General features: G+C 34.0%; 1 protein-coding gene across 4 annotated transcripts in view; it reads left to right on the forward strand.

Annotated features, from left to right (window-relative positions):
- MYCBP2 (MYC binding protein 2) overlaps positions 1–19294 on the forward strand; it is a 269414-nt gene that overhangs the window by 59642 nt on the left and 190478 nt on the right. For all 4 annotated transcript variants that reach the window (XM_077750063.1, XM_077750062.1, XM_077750060.1 and 1 more), the window contains exons 6-15: positions 533–775; positions 999–1070; positions 2903–2999; positions 6801–6874; positions 7012–7150; positions 8731–8807; positions 9900–10104; positions 11551–11715; positions 14231–14389; positions 17460–17664. In XM_077750063.1, the coding sequence (XP_077606189.1) occupies positions 533–775; positions 999–1070; positions 2903–2999; positions 6801–6874; positions 7012–7150; positions 8731–8807; positions 9900–10104; positions 11551–11715; positions 14231–14389; positions 17460–17664 (1436 nt within the window). The remainder of the gene's footprint in view (positions 1–532; positions 776–998; positions 1071–2902; positions 3000–6800; positions 6875–7011; positions 7151–8730; positions 8808–9899; positions 10105–11550; positions 11716–14230; positions 14390–17459; positions 17665–19294) is intronic.

The following is a 19294-nucleotide window of genomic DNA, read 5'->3' on the forward strand; positions in this document are numbered from 1 at the left end:
TTGATGGGTATTGGTAATAATGGAGAAGCAAAGTGGAAGAGAAATTTTGTTTCATCCGTAGAAGCCACACCATTCTCTTATGCTTAAATTTGTGCTTCGTATCAGGAAGCATATTAGTAATTATGCATATCCTATAAAAGAAGTTTTGTTTTGTGTGTATTCTAATACAGTATAATTTTATTTATATCCAGTATTCATACTTTTAACTAACCTAGTTTCCATCCACAAAACTTGAAATCATAGACAGGTTATGAGTGTTTTGGAGAAAGATGCTTATTTCAGTGTTTTGAACCAAAAATGTCCGTTGATGTTCTTTGGGTTTGACATTTTTATTTTGAAGGCTAGTTAAAATTTGCTTCTTACGATAAGCTTCTAGTTTGTACTTTTTACTGATGTGCCAAACCATGATAATTCGGAGCAACTTATTTTCTCATAAATGATGACATATTATTACTGAAGTATCTTTATTTTGTCTGTTTTGTGTTTGGAACATTTAAAAATACCTTTTTATTTGTTTCTTGTCTTTTAAAAGGTGCCAATGATACTGAATTCACTACAGAGAAGTGTACAGGCAGTGTTGGTGGGAAAAATTCAAATTCAGGACTGGTTTAGCAATGGCATTAAGAAAGCAGCTTTAATGCACAAGTGGCCATTAAAGGAAATATCCGTTGATGAAGATGATCAATGTCTACTTCAGAATGATGGATTTTTTCTTTATCTGTTATGCAAGGATGGATTATACAAAATAGGTTCTGGATACAGTGGAACAGTTAGGGTAATGTGATTCCCTATACTTCTTAATTACAGCAGAAATTATCCTGAATTGTGTTTTGCTTTCAGCTTCATTTTTAGAGTACTTTTTTGTACAATTTTGATTTTGATGTAGTAATATTTCTTTGAAAATCATAATGGAAACATAAGTATTAAATGTCATTTATGTTATTTTTCATTGATTATTAATTATGAAACTGTTGATGGGTTTTTTTGTTACTTTGCAGGGCCATATATATAATTCTACATCTCGCATCAGAAACAGAAAAGAAAAAAAATCTTGGTTAGGGTATGCTCAGGTAGGAGAATATCCACAATAAACCACACTTTTCTTTCTTATAGAGCATTGGCTTATACTTGTTTGATCAATAAATAATGTCACTCCGGTTTAAACAGATATGGTATATGGCTAATAACAATGACCTAGTGTAGGATAGAGAACATTGGCATAGAATTCATGAGAGGTTTACTTTTAGTTCTGGCCCTGATCGTTACTAGCTGTGTGACTTTGGACAACTCAGTTAACTTATTTGATCCTCTGTTACTCAGTGATAAAATGGGAATAAAAATGTCTTCTGCTGGAACTTTTGTTTACGTGGGTCTCTAGATAAGAATGGAGACCACCATAACTATTAGCAAATATGAATTGGGAATGTGTCTGTGACCTGAGTCCAAATTAGAGCTTCTTGCCACAAGACCCTCCACTTTAAGCTTAGACCAGTACCTTCCAAAGAATAGCATGTGGTCTGCCCAGGGGATGGCTGCCTGTATGGAGGATCATGAAGTATCCCCAAAGAGAAAAGTGCTAAGCCCATGTTGCTTTCTTAATGCTGTGATCTCATCACCTGACCTACGTGGCCAAATGAGTGTCAACAATCAGACACATTACTACACCTCCCATGAAGAGAAGCGAATGAAGGATGGAAAAGGGCCAGAAGTGGTTATTTCCATACTATCGCTTCCTGAGAGGTTAAGGCCAAGCTCCCTTGTGGAAGGACGTTGAATAAAGATGTCCCGCATACCTGTCTTGCTCAGCTCAGAGCTTGTTGTCATCATCAAATTATAAAAGATACTTGAAAGGATTTTGAAAATTAAAGAACTTGTTGTTACATGAAAAATAATTTTGGATCAACTATTTGGGAGGTTTTGAAATTAAATTTTAAATGTCAAATTAATTTCTCAGTGATTATCTCTTAAAACTTAATGTGGTTCAAAACATCAAATTGTTGTTTGCCACTATAGTATGTTATAAAAAATAAGGACATGGGAATATGTTCAGTGACATCATTCCGTCTCAAACGACTACTTTTTTCATTTCTTATATCAACCTAAATATTTCAGCTATTTTTCCTTAAAATATTTCTTTTTTTTTTTCAAATAGTTTATTGTCAAATTAGTTTCCACATAACACCCAGTGCTCATCCCCACTAGTGCCCTCCTCCATGCCTACCGTCCCTCCTCCCCACATCCATCAGTCCTCAGTTTTTGTCAGCATTCAAGAGTCTCTCATGGTTTGCCTCTCTCCCTTTCCCCCACCATTTCCGCCCTTCTTCTCCCCCTTGTTCCTCCGTCAAGTTCCTCCTAATCCTCCTATACGTGCAAACATATGATATTTGTCCTTCTCTGCCTGACTTATTTCGCTCAGCATAACACCCTCAAGGTCCATCCATGTTGCTACACATGGCCAGATTTCATTGTTTCTCATTGCCATGTAGTATTCCATGGTATAGATAAACCACATCTTCTTGATCCATTCGTCCGTTGATGGACACTTAGGCTCTTTCCATGTTCCTTAAAATATTTCTTAAAGTAGCAGTGGTCATTTCTATTATTTAGTTGGCAAATGATAAAATAATTTTGAACAAGATGTCTGTACTGTAGTATATCTAATGTATGTATCTGAAAATGTAATAGGTTAAATTGATACTCAGTGGTATATACAATTCCTCCTCTTAGAAAAAGCACACCTCAGATACTTATATTTTTAATATTTAATCTGTTGTAGACATCAAATTTGACATATTATCATACCTCAAAAAACTATACGGATCTGTATGACTACTATTTCTGCTAAATAGGTAATAAAAAATATTTGTACATATAACATAGCAAAATGTTTTGTTGTTTTCAGGGTTATTTATTGTATAGAGATGTGAATAACCACAGCATGACAGCCATAAGAATAAGCCCTGAAACACTGGAACAGGATGGTACTGTGATATTACCAGGTATGTTATTCAACTAGTTATTTGTTTTCTTTATTGGCGATTTTAAGAGATGCGCATGTTAGGCTATTTGGACATATAAATAATGATTAGCAAGAGATAGTACTTGCTTCTAAATAGGTTGAAAAAATCTTGACATACAGAAATTTTATAGTGTATATAAAGTTTATGCATGTGAGGAAAACAGACATCAGAAATATAGTATAAATTGTTTTAGTATTTGTTTACAAATCACTGTGCATCTGCAGCCTGATCCTCCACCCTCACCCCAACAAGACCAATTCAGCTGCTGCATAAGGGGGTGAGCTTACTTTGTTGCTCCTAATAAAACCGTGACTCTGGCTCTTATAAAACTTGGTATGAAGAACCCTTTGTTAATTTTTATTTTTACTTTAATATAAGTGCACTTTGGGTTTTCTTCTTTATGTTAAAGGGTTTTCAGAGATGGATTTTAGAATGGATCAGGAATTTTTAAAAATTCCATCATTTATACTTTTTAATAATACTCTGGTAAGGCACTTTGGACACAGTTCATTTCGCTTTAATTTTGAGGTTGCACGTATGCATTTATCACTTAAATCGCTGTACTGTCTAAATTCTGGGGCAGTGGATCTTAAATTTTGTGGAACACTGGGCAAATGCATAATGTCCATTTTAAGATCTTTGAATTTGCATATACATTTGTTGCATATTGAAGAAGTTTGTTTATATTAAAATATTAAATGTTTAATGTGTCTATCAATAATTTCATGAAGAGCAGCAATATTACATCTAGGCACTTGACCATCTGAAAATGATCAAGAACTACTTCTGAAGAATACATTGGGAAGGATAATTGCTCCCAAGCTGCTTGTTAATTTTTTAATATTCCTTCAACTTCATCAAACATTTATTCAAATGTTGCTATGCATATATATATCTCCAAATTAGTGTACATGCCACCATGTTAAGGTAAATGCCACATTTCATATGTGTTTCAACGAATAAAGCTACTTTGGAAAACAGATAACTTACTAGAGCTCTCATGTAAGTCACTGTTTTCATATATATACATACACATACAGGTTTTTGTTTTCTTTTTTTAAATTACTGCAAGTCCTGGACCATGTCTCTGGTGATGTACCTCCTTATATATGCATATATTAAAAATAATCACATTTATTGTATAGGTCTATATAAGCAAAAAACAAAAACCATTTGTAACCCTACTTCTCATATATAAACATAATCAACATATTGGTAAATATCCTGTCTTTTTCCTGTGTTTAAATGGACATTGTTGTAAAAAAAAAAAAAAGAGAGATATCATATGCCACCTAATGCTTTTTTTTTTTTTGACTATTCCTTTCACTTAATATTCTGCATATAGTTCCAGACCATTAAATAGTCTTTCACAATATCATTTTAATGTCATAAAATATATTCGAATGGAAGTTCCAAATTTTTACCATATAAATTACACTGTAATGAGCATCCCTGTTGATCTTTGTGCATGTCATTTTAGGATAGTGTGTTGGAAGAAAAATTTTTAAACACCCACCCTCCCCCCATACAAGTAGATACTAACACAAAAGATTTACTTCTGAGAAACCCAGATCAGCTGAAAATGGCCTACATATAGCTATTTTGTTTATGATAGAAATATGATAAAAATTGACTTGTTAATGTTTTTGTTCAGTGTAAATCCCTCTACATCATTTAACATATGAAATGCATCTTTCAACAATGCAAGTGTGGCTTTCTGTGTTTCATAAATACGTACCATATTCAAGGTGAAGAATGAACCAAACTTTGGGAGGACAATCCCATGTTGTGTGTCTTCCTAACTGGCAGATGTGGCTTGATATTTTCCTGAAGATGCTGTCTTATAACATTACATGCTGGATAAAGAAAGGATAAAGAGAAAATCTTTTTGAAATCACGCAGCAGGAAGACTTGCCCTCAAGCCAGAAGATACCTGTCATCATTTCTTTGACCTGGACTGCAATTTCTTCAATAGCACTTCCCCACCCCTCACCCCCAACCCGTACTNTCATATCAAGAAGAAGCAGAAGTAAATTGTCAGGTTTATAGATGGTAATGAATACCATATTTAAAATTGACATAAATCTGGTAATTCCTCAAGCTTCATGTTCCAACTTGTCTCATAGTCTAGTTTGTAAATAAGTTATTTTCAACCTTGCATTGATGAACTTAGAACATACTTTTTTCTGTTAATAGTCATTTTAGCCTTTATATGTTGGCATATCTTTTATATTGTATCCTGTGTCATTTACTCTCCGTGTCTGGTGACAAATCATGAGAAATTTTGCTACTCTTCTTGCGCCGCTTCACTCCTCACCCCTGCATTTATCTGAAATTATAATGAGTTTTTCTTCTTTGCTTTTTAGTTTAAAATCTTACTGCTTAGAGCTTGAGAAGCATCTTTCTTGCGCCTCTTTGTATTCTGTACAGTGGACTAGGAACTCTTTCTTTCGATTTCTCCTCTCTTTGATTACCAAGTCTCTTGGGCTACCAGTGGGCCTTGTCTCCCAGTTTCTATTTCCAGTTTGTGATCCCTGAATTCTCTATTTGGTAAGGGTCTGCCTGTGTTTTGCATATTTATAATAAGGAAGTATGCTAGTATGAAGCTCCTGGGCAAAGATACGGAGTAATCCAACTTATTTGGGTGGGCTCCATTACTGCATTCCAAAACCAGAATTTTATGTTTTGTTGATTCAGGTGCAAATAGAAATGAAGTATTATTTTGGTATTGTAATTAATGGAGAGATTCATCCTAGTTCTCTGCAGTTATTTTGAGAAGTGTGTGCTTTTATACTTGCTTGCTGTACATTTGTTTTTCCAAAAGGATACAGTTTATACTTAGATGTTGACTTTGCTTGTAGTTTCATGTTATTCAGTAGCAATCACTAACACGTGTCCCAGTGGTCCTTCTGTAATACTGGTATCCCTTGTTACAGTGGCATCTGTGCATTATTTTGATCAAAGTACATAGTGCACTGTTCCACAGAGATACATACGGCATTGACAAAACACAATATTCCAGCCAAAATATATGAGCGCTTTCAGACAAAAGAAATACATAAACCTAGGTGTGTTTGTTGTATGAAGCAGATGAACATTTAAAATGGATAGCATGCTGTGGGCACCTGGCTGGCTCAGTCAGTATAACATGTGACTTCTGATCTTGGGGTCATGAGTTCAAGCTCCAGTTGGGCATTGGGCTTACTTAAAACAAAACAAAAAAACACAAACGTATATATATAGCATGGCAAATGCTAAAAATGCTCCAAATAACCATTAAACTTCTAAGTGGAAATGGTATAACCAGTTCTGTTTAATAAAGCAAGGGATATCTGTAGCTGGATGCCATAGACCTCAAATGCAGACGCTTTAGGTCTATCTGTATTTTTCTGTGACACTAATGACCGTGATGTATGTCTGAAGGTAGAGTGTTGCCTACATCGCATGTATTGAAATGATTATAACCAACATAGTTTGTTCATCATGGTGCATGTTTATTATCAGACTACATCTAATACTAATTCATTTTGAAATTAGGTGGGCTTTCAGGTCCTTGATTATGGAAGATTTATAAATGTAAGCACAAAATATAATAGTAGTTGAATTATTTAGTTTCTGCTAATTTGTAATTTTTTATTAAAAAGCACAGTATCCCTTTAAGTTTAAGTTTATCCTTATTGCTTGGAGAACTCTCATTCTGACTTCAACAGAGGAGTAAAGTCATTTTGTGAGCTATTTATTTATATTGTAATATAATTACTTTTTCCTCTTTTTGTACAGATTGCCACACTGAAGGTCAGAATATTTTATTCACTGATGGAGAATATATTAATCAGATCGCTGCTTCAAGAGATGTAAGTACTCTGAATCATGAATAGCTGCTGTAAATGGAATCCCTTTCTCATAAAGTATTTGATCTTAATTAGACAGTAAAAAGCCTTGAAAGACCAGTTTATGCAACATAATACTCTGAGTGTTTTATTTCTTTTAGGATGGCTTTGTTGTCAGAATATTTGCCACAAGCACTGAACCTGTGCTACAACAAGAATTACAACTTAAACTGGCCAGAAAATGTTTACATGCCTGTGGCATCTCACTATTTGATCTGGAAAAGGACTTGCATATTATAAGTAAGATAGTCAAATAAGCCTTTCTCCCATATTTAAATTTTCAGATTCTTTATTCTTTTGAATGCTAGTACTATGTTTTGAGCATTGTGCGTTATATTTTGGCAGTTATTTTGCTGTTACTGTAAAGCAGCTTATGAATTAATATGTATAAGTGACTAGGAAATATGACCTTTAAGCAGAGTGTGCTATATGAACACCATTTGAAGGAAGTGACTAGTAATTTTCCGTTTTCATTTTAAATAGAGCAAATGAAAATAAACTTTAATTTGATGAGAATTATAGATAGCACTTAGGGACATCCTTAATTCATATGTTCTATCTTTATTCAATTATTTAAAATTTTGAAAACTTGCACTATAAATATTACTACATTAGTATACATAGTTTCCTCATTGAAACCTTTGATTGCTATTTGAACAGATTTTTAGGACAGCCATAGAATGATCCCATAGATAGTGACAGTAGTAATGGGCCTAAAGAACTGATTAATAATCTTTCATTTGGATGGAAAAATAGGGACAGCCACAGAATATTTCTCAGTCGTAGTATACATTCTCCTAAAGTGTCCTAGTAGTAATTAGGGTCCTGTTTCCCAGGAGGCTCTCAATTTTGGTTTGCCATGCTGTTCTATGTTTAATAGTGCCATTTTTAACTTGTAGGATTTTTTGTAAGACCTACCTTTTTTTGACAATTATCTCATTAAGTTTAATAAACTTGACATGAATGATATGCTTTGCATATTTTATTTAATTATGTAGTGGTTTTATAATTCTTCCATATAACAGTACTGAATTATAATTGTAGTTTTTAAATTTAAAAAGCTCATAAACTAATTAGTAGTTTATATTAAACAAAATAATAAAATATGCCATATATAATTATTTACTTGTAGTTTTTCAGTTTGAAAATATGCATAAGGGTCTTTGTATATGTAGGCACACATATGTATTCAAAATCATGGAGTTGCCACAGGAAGTGTTCTTCTGTAGAAAAGAGCATAGAACAAAGAATCTGATATACCTTAATTCAGATATATGCATGACTGCATGACATTGTTCAAGCCCAAATGACTCTGTGTCTGGACTAACCTCATCAAGTAGACCAGGCAGTATAGTTGTGAAGATTGAATAGGATAAGGTTCATACATTATGTAATGCCTACTACCTAATAATGCTCAATAAAAATTTATTCATTCATTAATTCAAGAAATATCACTGACATTGGGTTTAAACATTTTTTTATATTTAAAAAATCAATTTGGCACTAGTTTGGAACAAATTAAAAAATCTATGGTAATTTTGTCTTTCCTTGGAGTACTGTACATACTGTTAATTTTTTTTTAAGTCAGGCATATGGCATATTTTGTCATCCTTGTTTTTTCTTTTTTGTAATTGAAGTGTAGTTGACACACAATGTTACATTAGTTTCAGGTGTACAACATGGTGATTCAACAAGTTTATTGTCATCCTTGTTTTTGAATGGTATTGAGTTGACTTTTCAGTCATTCAGAATAGTGCAAAATTATGACTTACATTGTCCATATTAAAATACAGTAGTACTTATGAGTCTTGTGTTATCAGGTACAGGATTTGATGAGGAGTCAGCAATTCTTGGTGCAGGGCGAGAATTTGCACTAATGAAAACAGCAAATGGAAAGGTAAATTACTCTGTAGTATTAAAAATGAACATTCTATGTTTTATGAGATAGTTAATTGGTATAATCAGTTGCTTAGTTTATATAGTTCACATGTTTAAACATAATTGAAATTTTGATTTTAAATCATTTAAAATTTTTTTAATATGGTGCAATTTTATTCATGTTGAAATAATATTAAAATTGTGAGATACAAGAGTATAAAACTTTATAAAATTCTACATTTTCACAACTATTTTAATTATGAAGCTTTTTATATAATTTTTTGAGTTGGAATGAATTCATCTTTTGAGTTTATTTTGAGAATACATATTTATTGCAAATGTCTGTCAATGTGCAGAAATATGAAGACTAAAATTTGGGGGAATAGGAGCAAGTAAATTAATTTACAGATCGTAGAGGGCAGTCTAGAAGCTTCTTTCTTATCTCATGGGTGTGAGGATAAAGTAAGGTAATTATAAGAATTTTGAAAATTAAAATTACTAGAAGAGCCTGGGTGACTTAGTCACTTAAGCATCTGACTTTGGTTCTGGTCATGATCTCATGGCTTATGAGTTCGAGCCCCTTGTCAGGCTCTATGCTGATTGCTCAGAGCCTGGATCCTGCTTCTGATTCTCTGTCTCCCTTTCTTTCTGCTCCTACCCTACTCATTTTCTTTCTCTCTCTCTCTTTCAAAAACAAACATAAGAATTAAAAAAAAGAAAATTAAAATTACTAGGCAATTATGGTATATTAATATGTAGGGTATTTTACATTGGGAAAATAAGTTGAGAATTTTATTCATGTCCTACTGTTGTGAAGTTAGAGTGTATTTGTGAAGTATATTTATTCATATCTATTCAGGAGACTTATAATGGAATATTATAGATACCCTGAGTAGATATGACAAAGCTATTATGAACTGGATCTTTAGAAAAAATGTATATATTTCTCTCCTACTGATCTCACAGAAGTTGAATTTAGTGTAAAAGCAGTTTGGTTTCTTGTTTTGTTTTTCAGTAAGATATGAAAGTTTCTTTTTTCTCATGTGAAACCTGGTACACTACTCCAAAGTCATCATAATTCTCTCTCTTTTTTTTTTCTTTGTTTTATAAGATATATTACACTGGCAAGTACCAGAGTCTTGGAATCAAGCAAGGTGGTCCTTCAGCAGGAAAATGGGTTGAACTACCAATTACAAAATCTCCAAAGATTGTACACTTTTCAGTTGGACATGATGGCTCTCATGCCCTTTTAGTTGCAGAAGATGGAAGCATATTCTTTACAGGATCTGCTAGTAAAGGAGAAGATGGAGAGTCAAGTAAGTTGACTAAGAAACTGGACATTCAGTAAAAATATTGTGGAATTTATTAACATGAGGTGTATCAATTTCAATAGCACTAACCTTACCAGATTAATAGAGGATTTTACATTGGGACATAATCAGTTAATAGTGGTGGTGTACTGTTTATTAAAGAACTGGGATTGCTGATTTCATTGTAGAGTTGATTTTCATGAATTTTTATATATGCTTTATGTATATGTTGCTATTCATCTGTTTTGTTCATTGGTGTTATTTTAAAAAACTTATTTATTACAATATATTATTTAAGCCACCCAAAATTTTATAAGGAATTACATTTCAGAATGAAGTAAACCTTATTTATGTAACCTTGTGTAATAGCTTTAGTTATTGGTAACTATTCTTGGTGTTACTTCTCTGTAATTAAATCATTCCTAAACATTGAAAACAATTTTGTTTATCTCTTATCTTTTCTATACTTCTGTTCAGTCTTTCTCAAAGTGCAATTTTTCTCTTTTTGTAGTTTCCCATAACTTTATATGTTTTAGCACAGTGGAGTAGCATCTAATGAGGATTAGGTTTGAAGTCAACATCTTACACATCAAAATCATGTGTAAGTAAAAGTTACTTGGAAAAAAAAAAAAACCATAAAGTGTCTTGCCATCTCTGAAACTTCAGCACAGCCCAGTTTTCCTTCTAGGGTTTGGAGGACATTGTTCTTTCTTCAAGCACCAGATAGCATAGTTGCTGTATACATGTATATGGGCCATGTTATATGAAAAAATATAATGGTATTTTAAGTCCCAGAATTGTGCCCAGCATAGCAACATGTTTTCATTCTGAAAGTCATCAAGAACTGGGATTGACTGAAGGAACAGAAGGTTGATATTTCTTCTCTTTTGTTCATTGCAGGTCTTTAGTTTTTGATAGCAGAGGGTACTTGGATCATCATCCACATTTAAATTTATTTACTCTTTCTCTCTATATATATTTCTCCTCCATTGACTGGGTGTTTAAATACGTGTTTCAATGAATGAGGAAGTGATTTCACTTTCTATGATCTAGTTTAAGAATGCATGTGAGGTTGAGGTAGAGTTCAAGAGAAAAGGGGATTTATATACATACATATTTATATATGATGGTGAAATGGTGTTAATATACATATATATTAATGGAATAGTGTTAATAATGTATAAATAGCTAATACAGAGATTTGGCTCCCCAGAAGTTTGTTAGGAAATTGGTGTTTCTCACTGGAAATATTAACATATAACAAACAAAAGGATCTGACAGTGATAGCCTAAATATGAATTAACCATATGAGGTTTGCAGAGTGACTCATTTTAATTGACATGTTGGGAATCCCAGGTCTTTGTGAAAATAAAGTGTGTCATACATGCATATATTTTTATTTATACATATATGCCTTAAGTTAATTTTATTTGTTTTGTGTTATTTTTTAAGCCAAGAGCAGACGGCAATCAAAACCCTACAAACCTAAAAAGATAATTAAGATGGAAGGAAAGATTGTGGTGTATACAGCCTGCAATAATGGAAGTAGTTCTGTTATTTCTAAAGATGGAGAGCTATACATGTTTGGGAAAGATGCCATTTACTCTGACAGTTCAAGTAAGTTCAACTTAAATACATTTCACTTTTATGCAAAGAAAGTCCAATACGAGACATTATCTATTGGAAAAATGTATCTAGAAAATTAACAGTTCTAGCATGTTTTCTCTACTTTTTCCACAATTCTTTCAGTGAGGGACCATATCTGCACTGTCAGTTCTCAGTAAACATATATTGGATAAATGCACAAATTTTAATCAGTGTTAGCCAACAGGATTTTAGCAAGCAATAGCTGTGCTAAGTACTATTTTTAAACTCTAAATGAGCCCACTCCCAAATTTTGATTCATGCTGACAGTTGAGACCAACTGAGGATCTAAATATTACCACATTAAGACAACTCACATATCACTTGAGAAGAGTTCAACTTAATAATTAATTGCTAGAAATATTCAACGTGTCATATCCCCATATAAGACAATCACTTAGGGGCGCCTGGGTGGCTTAGTCGGTTAAGCGTCCGACTTTCGCTTAGGTCATGATCTCGCGGTTCGTGGGTTCGAGCCCCGCGTCGGGCTCTGTGCTGACTGCCAGCTCAGAGCCTGGAGCCTGTTTCAGTCTGTGACTCCCTCTCTCTCTGACCCTCCCCTGCTCACGCTGTCTCTCTCTTAGAAATAAAACATTAAAAAAAAAAAAAAAATTTAAGACAATCACTTAAACTTCCAGTCAGAAATTTCATTCTGTTTTCCTTTTTTACAAAGAAATGCACAGGCTTTACATATTCATCTCATATAAAACCCTGCCAAGTAGGCTGTTGCAATCATACTCATTTCTTAAGTGCTAAGAAGAAAATCTAGCAGCCAAATATGACAAGTTTTTGAGATTAGAGTTTATAAATATAAAACTCTTTATTTGGCCAGTCCCACTCCACATATCCACTCATTACAATAATTTGGTTTATCAGTTACTCAGTCATGTAACAAGTAATTCTTAAGACCCTATCATGTACAAGACAACTGTATTGGAAACTGTGGATGTAATAGTAAATATAAGAGAGGGAGAATCCTGCCTTAACTATCTAAATAGGAGGATAAGCAGTTCATCAGTTCTAAATCAGTTATGTTACCAAAATCATTTCCCCAGGGTACTACCAACAACATGTCACATGAGCATCTAAATGAGTCTAGGGAAAGCTTTCCAGACAAAGTAATGGCTAAAGTAGAGCTACACTAGCCAAGCTCCGTGATTAGCTCTGCCTGAAACTACTGACACTGTTCCCAGCAATAAGACAGGAAGGATTCACAAAATGTTGTATTTGTTTTGAGGATCTGAGAGACAGTTGAGCATTATACAACTTAACTATTAGATAGGTGTGGTTTAATGGTTATGAGTACAGACCTAGATCCTGGCACTGCCACTGTTTAGTTGGCTAATAGCTAACTTAAATTTTTTAACTTTTCAGAGATCACTTTCATTTTTTTTTTTCCATCTTCAAAAGGGAGCTAATGACAGTACCTGCTTCATATGGTTGTTATAAGATTATAGGAGGCAATGCTTATGAAATGCCAAGCACAGAGCCTAGCACATGTAAGGGCCCAAAACATGTTAATGAGTACTGTTAGTAATAAGAAGTAATACTGGTAAATTTATGTGTCTTTTTCAAGTATGCTAAATACTAAAAATAGGACTTTTTGAGCTAAATATACCTAAGTAATGTAGGGTGGAAGAGGAAGTCACCATAGGAAAGTAGTATCTGAGAAAACAATGTAGAATAGCTTTCCCAAAGTGTGATACAAGAATTATGTTATTTGTAATTTAAATAAAACAAATACTTCAGTTTTTTTTTTTTAACTCTTAGTATCTATTGGAAATACTCAAAAAACTTTGATTGCTACTGTTGTTACTACTTGATAAGTTTAAAAATGTTTCAGTCAATTTAAGATTGATGCAAAAAAACATTAAGATTATGTGAGTTGTGCTTGGATATGGCACATACAATGAAAGTTACATGTGAGTAAGTGAGGTTTAGGAGCTGGCTAAACTAGCTAGCTGTTGGATTTTGTAAGAAAGCACTGAAGGTTAAAACGGATTGGAAAAAGCTGCTTTGGAACATTTCACAGGTTTCTACAGAAACAGTGTTATTTCAGTATACCCTGGCAAGCATTTTACTTTGTTTTGCTGAAGCAAGGCAAAGCAGATAAAGTACACGATTTATAAGCTCCTTTGTGCTTGGACCAGGAAGTTTCAGAACTGGTGACCTGTGTGAGGGTTGTTGAGAATTGTTGGCATTTAGAGGAAACATTCAGGAGAAGCAAGCTTGAGTTAATGGCCATAGGAAAGATTTGTCTGAAATCTGGATGATAATGTGTTAAGATTCTGAAGCTTCATTACAAACCTACAAAATTAATTTACTGATACCCAGACAGTCTTTTGGGCACTTATTTCTTTTTGGTGGGTTATTTTATCCTAGAAATAAAAAGTTCTGTATTGAGGTGGTCCTTTTATAATGCTGATGATTTACTAGACTCAGAGAGGTTTTATTGTTGTTTCTTAACAAATTTGTATCTTTTCTTTAGGTTTGGTAACGGATTTGAAGGGTCATTTTGTAACTCAGGTGGCTATGGGCAAAGCTCATACTTGTGTGTTAATGAAGAATGGAGAAGTTTGGACATTTGGTGTAAATAATAAAGGACAGTGTGGACGAGACACTGGTGCCATGAACCAGGGGGGTAAAGGTAGGTGTTGGACATGTGGATATTAAATTTTATGTCCTCTTCTCATTAGATTTTCAGAACAACCTGGTAAAGAATCTTACTCTTCAAAACAAGTGGTTCTTTAATTTCATACTTATGAATTAAGAAAACCACTGAATTTATTTGATGTTATATCACTGAAACAACCGAGTATACTTTAGACTTTTAATTTTTGAGCAAATGAACTTGAATGTTTTACTTTCTTTTTAAGTTTGTTTGTTTATGTATCTGTGTGTATGTAATACAAGTAATCTCTACACCCAACATGGGGCCTGAGCTCATGACGCCAAGATCGAGTCACATGCTCTTCTAACAGAGACAGCCAGGCTCCCCTATTTTTCTTAATTTTGTATAAAATTTAATAGCACCTCTTTGACTTAGTATGTTGGGTGACTAGATTATTCTAGAAAAGTACAGTTTTCAAAATCTTAATTATTGGCTCCTTTAAAGGACATATTTTTAGTTTAAGTTTTTTTTTTTTTTTTTAAGTTTATTTAATTTGAGAGAGAAAGCGTGGAAAGGGCAGAGAAGAGGAGAGGGAGAATCCCAAGGCTCCACAGTATCAGCAGAGCCTGATGTGGGGCTTGAACCCACACGATAAATCATTACCTGAGCCAAAATCAAAAGTTGGACACTCAACCCGCTGAGCCACCCAGGCATCCCTACACATTTTCAGTTTTTTTTTTTTAATGTTTTTTTAATGTTTTATTTATTTCTAGGAGAGAGAGAGAGAGAGAGACAGCATGAGCAGGGGAGGGTCAGAGAGGGAGTCACAGACTCTGAAATAGGCTACAGGCTCTGAGCTGGCAGTCAGCACAGAGCCCGACGCGGGGCTCGAACCCACGAACCACGAGATCATGACCTAAGTGAAAGTCGGACGCTTAACCAACTAAGCCACCCAGGCGCCCCTCACACATTTTCAGTTTTAACCGCATTTCGCAGCAGTCTGTCTGGCAAATATTATCTTCCTGTTTAATAGCACATGCTACCTGTAATTTAGTCAGTTCCTGACAACTGAAAAGGATCCTTACGAATATTTGACCCTTTACCAAAAGCCGAATTGTAGATGCACCTTATTCACCATATGCTTTGCCCTAACACAAAGGCTGTTGACAGGAACGGGAGCTTATCCTTTGTCATGCTTGTGGTGCTTTTGGTTTTGGTAATAGTTTATGTCTACTTCATTCTTGCTCTCAATTTTTACTTCCAGCTGCTATCAGTGCTATCCTGTACCCTTCATTCCAGTTGCTGGTTTTCTGTTTTTAATTGTGTGTGGGCTGGAGAATAGGAAATAGATAACATATTATCAGAACTAAGCATTGAATTGTGTTTAACATACAAAAGAGTTTGAGGATTAATATTTAAAAATTAATATTTGTATGAATTAACATAAACAGTTTTGGGACTTTCATGATGGAAGACTCATCTGAATATCAAGAGGGCATTATTTTTTACCTTATGTATATGTGCATGTACTTAAAATGCTTTAGTTTTTAAAAAGAGCAAGTCTGTTAGAGCACACTGATTTTTAAAAAGAAGGAAGAACAAAAGAATGGAAAGAAATGGAACAAACATTTCCAAAATGGAAATGTTTTTTCTTCTTGCTAAAATACTGACCATAGTTTTGGATAATACCTACTAGGCAGAAAGGAGAGAAGCAGTTTAGTTTTCTATGTGCAATATAACTATATTTTTTGAATTAAAAAATATTTCTTTATTATTCTGAAACTTTTGAAAATTTAGCATACATTTACATCTATGTTCTGGAATATTACTGTAAATTTTATAATAACTAAAATGAAATTGTTAAGAGATTTTTTTACTTTGTAAAAAATCATACCTACTCTGCTAGTAAGTAATGAATTAGAAAGCAGACTAGTAGTGTAAGACATAAAATGAACATAGATTATATAGAGTCATAAAGAACACAAAGGGCTTTTAAAGATTTTTTTTTTTAAAAAGAAAGGAAAAGTACAGGGCGCCTGGGTGGCTCAGTTGGTTAAGCATCCAACTTCGGCTCAGGTCACAATCTCGCAGACTGTGAGTTTGAGCCCCACGTTGGGCTCTGTACTGACAGCTCAGAGCCTGCTTCCGTTTCTGTGTGTGTATCTCTCTCTGCCCCTCCCCTGCCCACTCTCTGTCTCTCTCTCTCTCAAAAATAAACATTAAAAAATTAAAAATAAATAAAAATAAAAGAAAGGAAAATCTCCTGCTGCTGCTCATGCTGTATCTTAAAAATAAATAAACATTAAAAAATTTTTTTAAAGTTGAATGAATTATAACACAATTACATAAGTTGTAATTGAGGTAGAAACAGGTTTTGAGGAAATAGTGACTAACTCCTTGCGAAAAGTGGTAAGTCCTTTCATGGCAGTTGACTTCCGAGCTAAGTTTAACTGAATACTGAAGAGGAGTTTCTCAGGTAAATGAGGTAGAGAGATACAAATGGAGCAGGAATGAACAAAGGTCCTGAGCATGTGAAAGGACATAGTATGTTTAGAAAGCAAAGAGGATTTAGGTTAAGACAGAATGTAGTTTGCGCAGAAGAAATGAGGTTACAGAAAATTTAAGCCACATTGTGACTGTATCTTGCTGAAGAATTTTGTTCTTTTAAAGACCTTGGAAAAACAATGGAGGTTTGTAAATTGAAATCATAGGGTCAAGTATATGTTTTAAGAAGCTGATTGCCAGTAGTGGGAGGATATTCTAGAGTGGAGGGACTCATGGCTTAGGGCATAGCTGAGAGACTTTCTGTGGTCTGTTAAAAGACAGTGTTGGCAGTGAAGATGGAAAGGAGGGATTAAAATCAGCCAAAGTTAAAAGTATGAATGATTGGCAGAGAGTAACAGTTAAGAGGTATTCCTACCTTCCCTCTTTTTGCAGAAAGGAAATGAGGAGAGCATTTATTTGTGGTCCCTAAATTAAATTATATTTTTGTTACTCTTCTATTTTAGCATTCCTTTGTATATTCATTTGGATTAGTATATGTGATAGGTGTTTTTTAGACATGGGAATAATCTACATGAAGGTTACAAATTGATCTGTCATGTAGGGTTTGGAGTTGAAAATATGGCAACAGCAATGGATGAAGACCTGGAAGAAGAACTAGATGAGAAAGATGAGAAGTCCATGATGTGCCCTCCAGGCATGCATAAATGGAAGCTGGAACAGTGCATGGTGTGTACTGTCTGTGGAGACTGTACAGGCTATGGAGCCAGTTGTGTCAGTAGTGGGCGTCCAGACAGAGTCCCTGGAGGGTAAGAAAATCATTCATAATGAAGAAATAAAATGTTAGTAGAATGTGCAGAATGTGCACAACACATTTCTTTTCAAAATTGTTTTGTGTTGTTTCTTGAGGGGATATTGGCATTTACATGTAATTCTAGTAATTGTTTTCTATTACGATAATTTCTAATTTAGTATCATTTATATTGCTTTTCTTTCTTTCATTTGATTTAAACCTTTATTTAAAACAAGTCATATATTTCTTCAAGGTGTAGGGCTGTCCCTTAATTTGTATTCTTTTCCTGAGACTGCTTTAATACCAAATATCTATTCAGTTTTGTTGAACATGAATCTTTTCTGGATGGAAGTATCAAATATCATGTAAAATATTCAATTAGGGACATACAATTTTCTTTCTTTTTTTTTTTTTTTTTAAATTTTTTAATGTTTCATTTATTTCTAGGAGAGAGAGAGAGAGAGAGACAGCATGAGCAGGGGAGGGCCAGAGAGAGAGGGAGTCACAGACTGAAACAGGCTCCAGGCTCTGAGCTGGCAGTCAGCACAGAGCTCGACGCGGGGCTCGAACCCACGAACCGCGAGATCGTGACCTAAGCGAAAGTCGGACGCTCAACCGACTAAGCCACCCAGGCGCCCCTAGACATACAATTTTCTTTTAAGTTAAATTTATGTTCACAATTTTGGGTGTTCTAGAAACTGTCACTTCTTAGATTTCTTTTACTCTTGTTGGACCTTTTTTTTTTTTTCAGAATCCTGTATTATCATTATTTTAAAGTTAATATGTATGTGAATTTGGCAGAATTGGAATGCAATTTTTTCCCTAGAATTTTGGGTCCTGTTTCTGTTACCAGTATTACATAATGGGGCATTCTTTGTAAAGAAATTAATTATGATAGATCTTTGTATTATGATAGACCCGATCTTTGTAAGATCAGATTACTTATGATAATTAGCAGAGTTTGAGAAGTGGGAGTGAGGGATCTTGTGAAGAAAAGCCCAGAGCCAGGACAGCCACCCCTGCATCTCTGGCCTCCCTCTCTGACACCTCTTTAGTAGTCGCACATAACGTCTGCATCTACTATAAGTGTATTTCTAGGTTTGTACTTGGCCTAACATAGGAAAAATAAATCATATATAACAGGCCTTTAATTTTAGACTTTTGTAACATTATGATTTTTTAACTGTAGGTTTTCTTTGCATTTTCAGCATATGTAAGAACATTTTGGCTCTCTATCAAAGGATAATATTTCTTCTACAAGGCTATATATTTGGCTCTGTTTGTTATAGTTAAGTCTCTAATTTGTTTATTTTTAATTTAATTTGGATACAGAAAATCTATGATTTTTTTAAAACAACATTGGAGTTGAAATTTGTCCTCCTGCATCTCTCTCAGGCTATTTCTATTAAAATCAAGTGTCCCTAATCTCTGAATGTAAACTGTTGATAAGTATCATAAATGAATTTCTGAATTCTCTGATCCTTTCTAAAATTAATTATTATTCTTTATGTGCTTTTCCCCAGAGGTTTACTGTCAGTTTCCAATAATTATTTTTAGACCTAAATCGATAGTACCTAACCAAATACAATAGTTTATTAATGAGGCAGAAATGAATAAACAAAATAAAATCATCATAGGACTATATG

Source organism: Crocuta crocuta, unplaced genomic scaffold (assembly GCF_008692635.1).
Source record: "Crocuta crocuta isolate KB4526 unplaced genomic scaffold, BGI_CrCroc_1.0 scaffold189, whole genome shotgun sequence".
Taxonomy (NCBI): domain Eukaryota; kingdom Metazoa; phylum Chordata; class Mammalia; order Carnivora; family Hyaenidae; genus Crocuta; species Crocuta crocuta.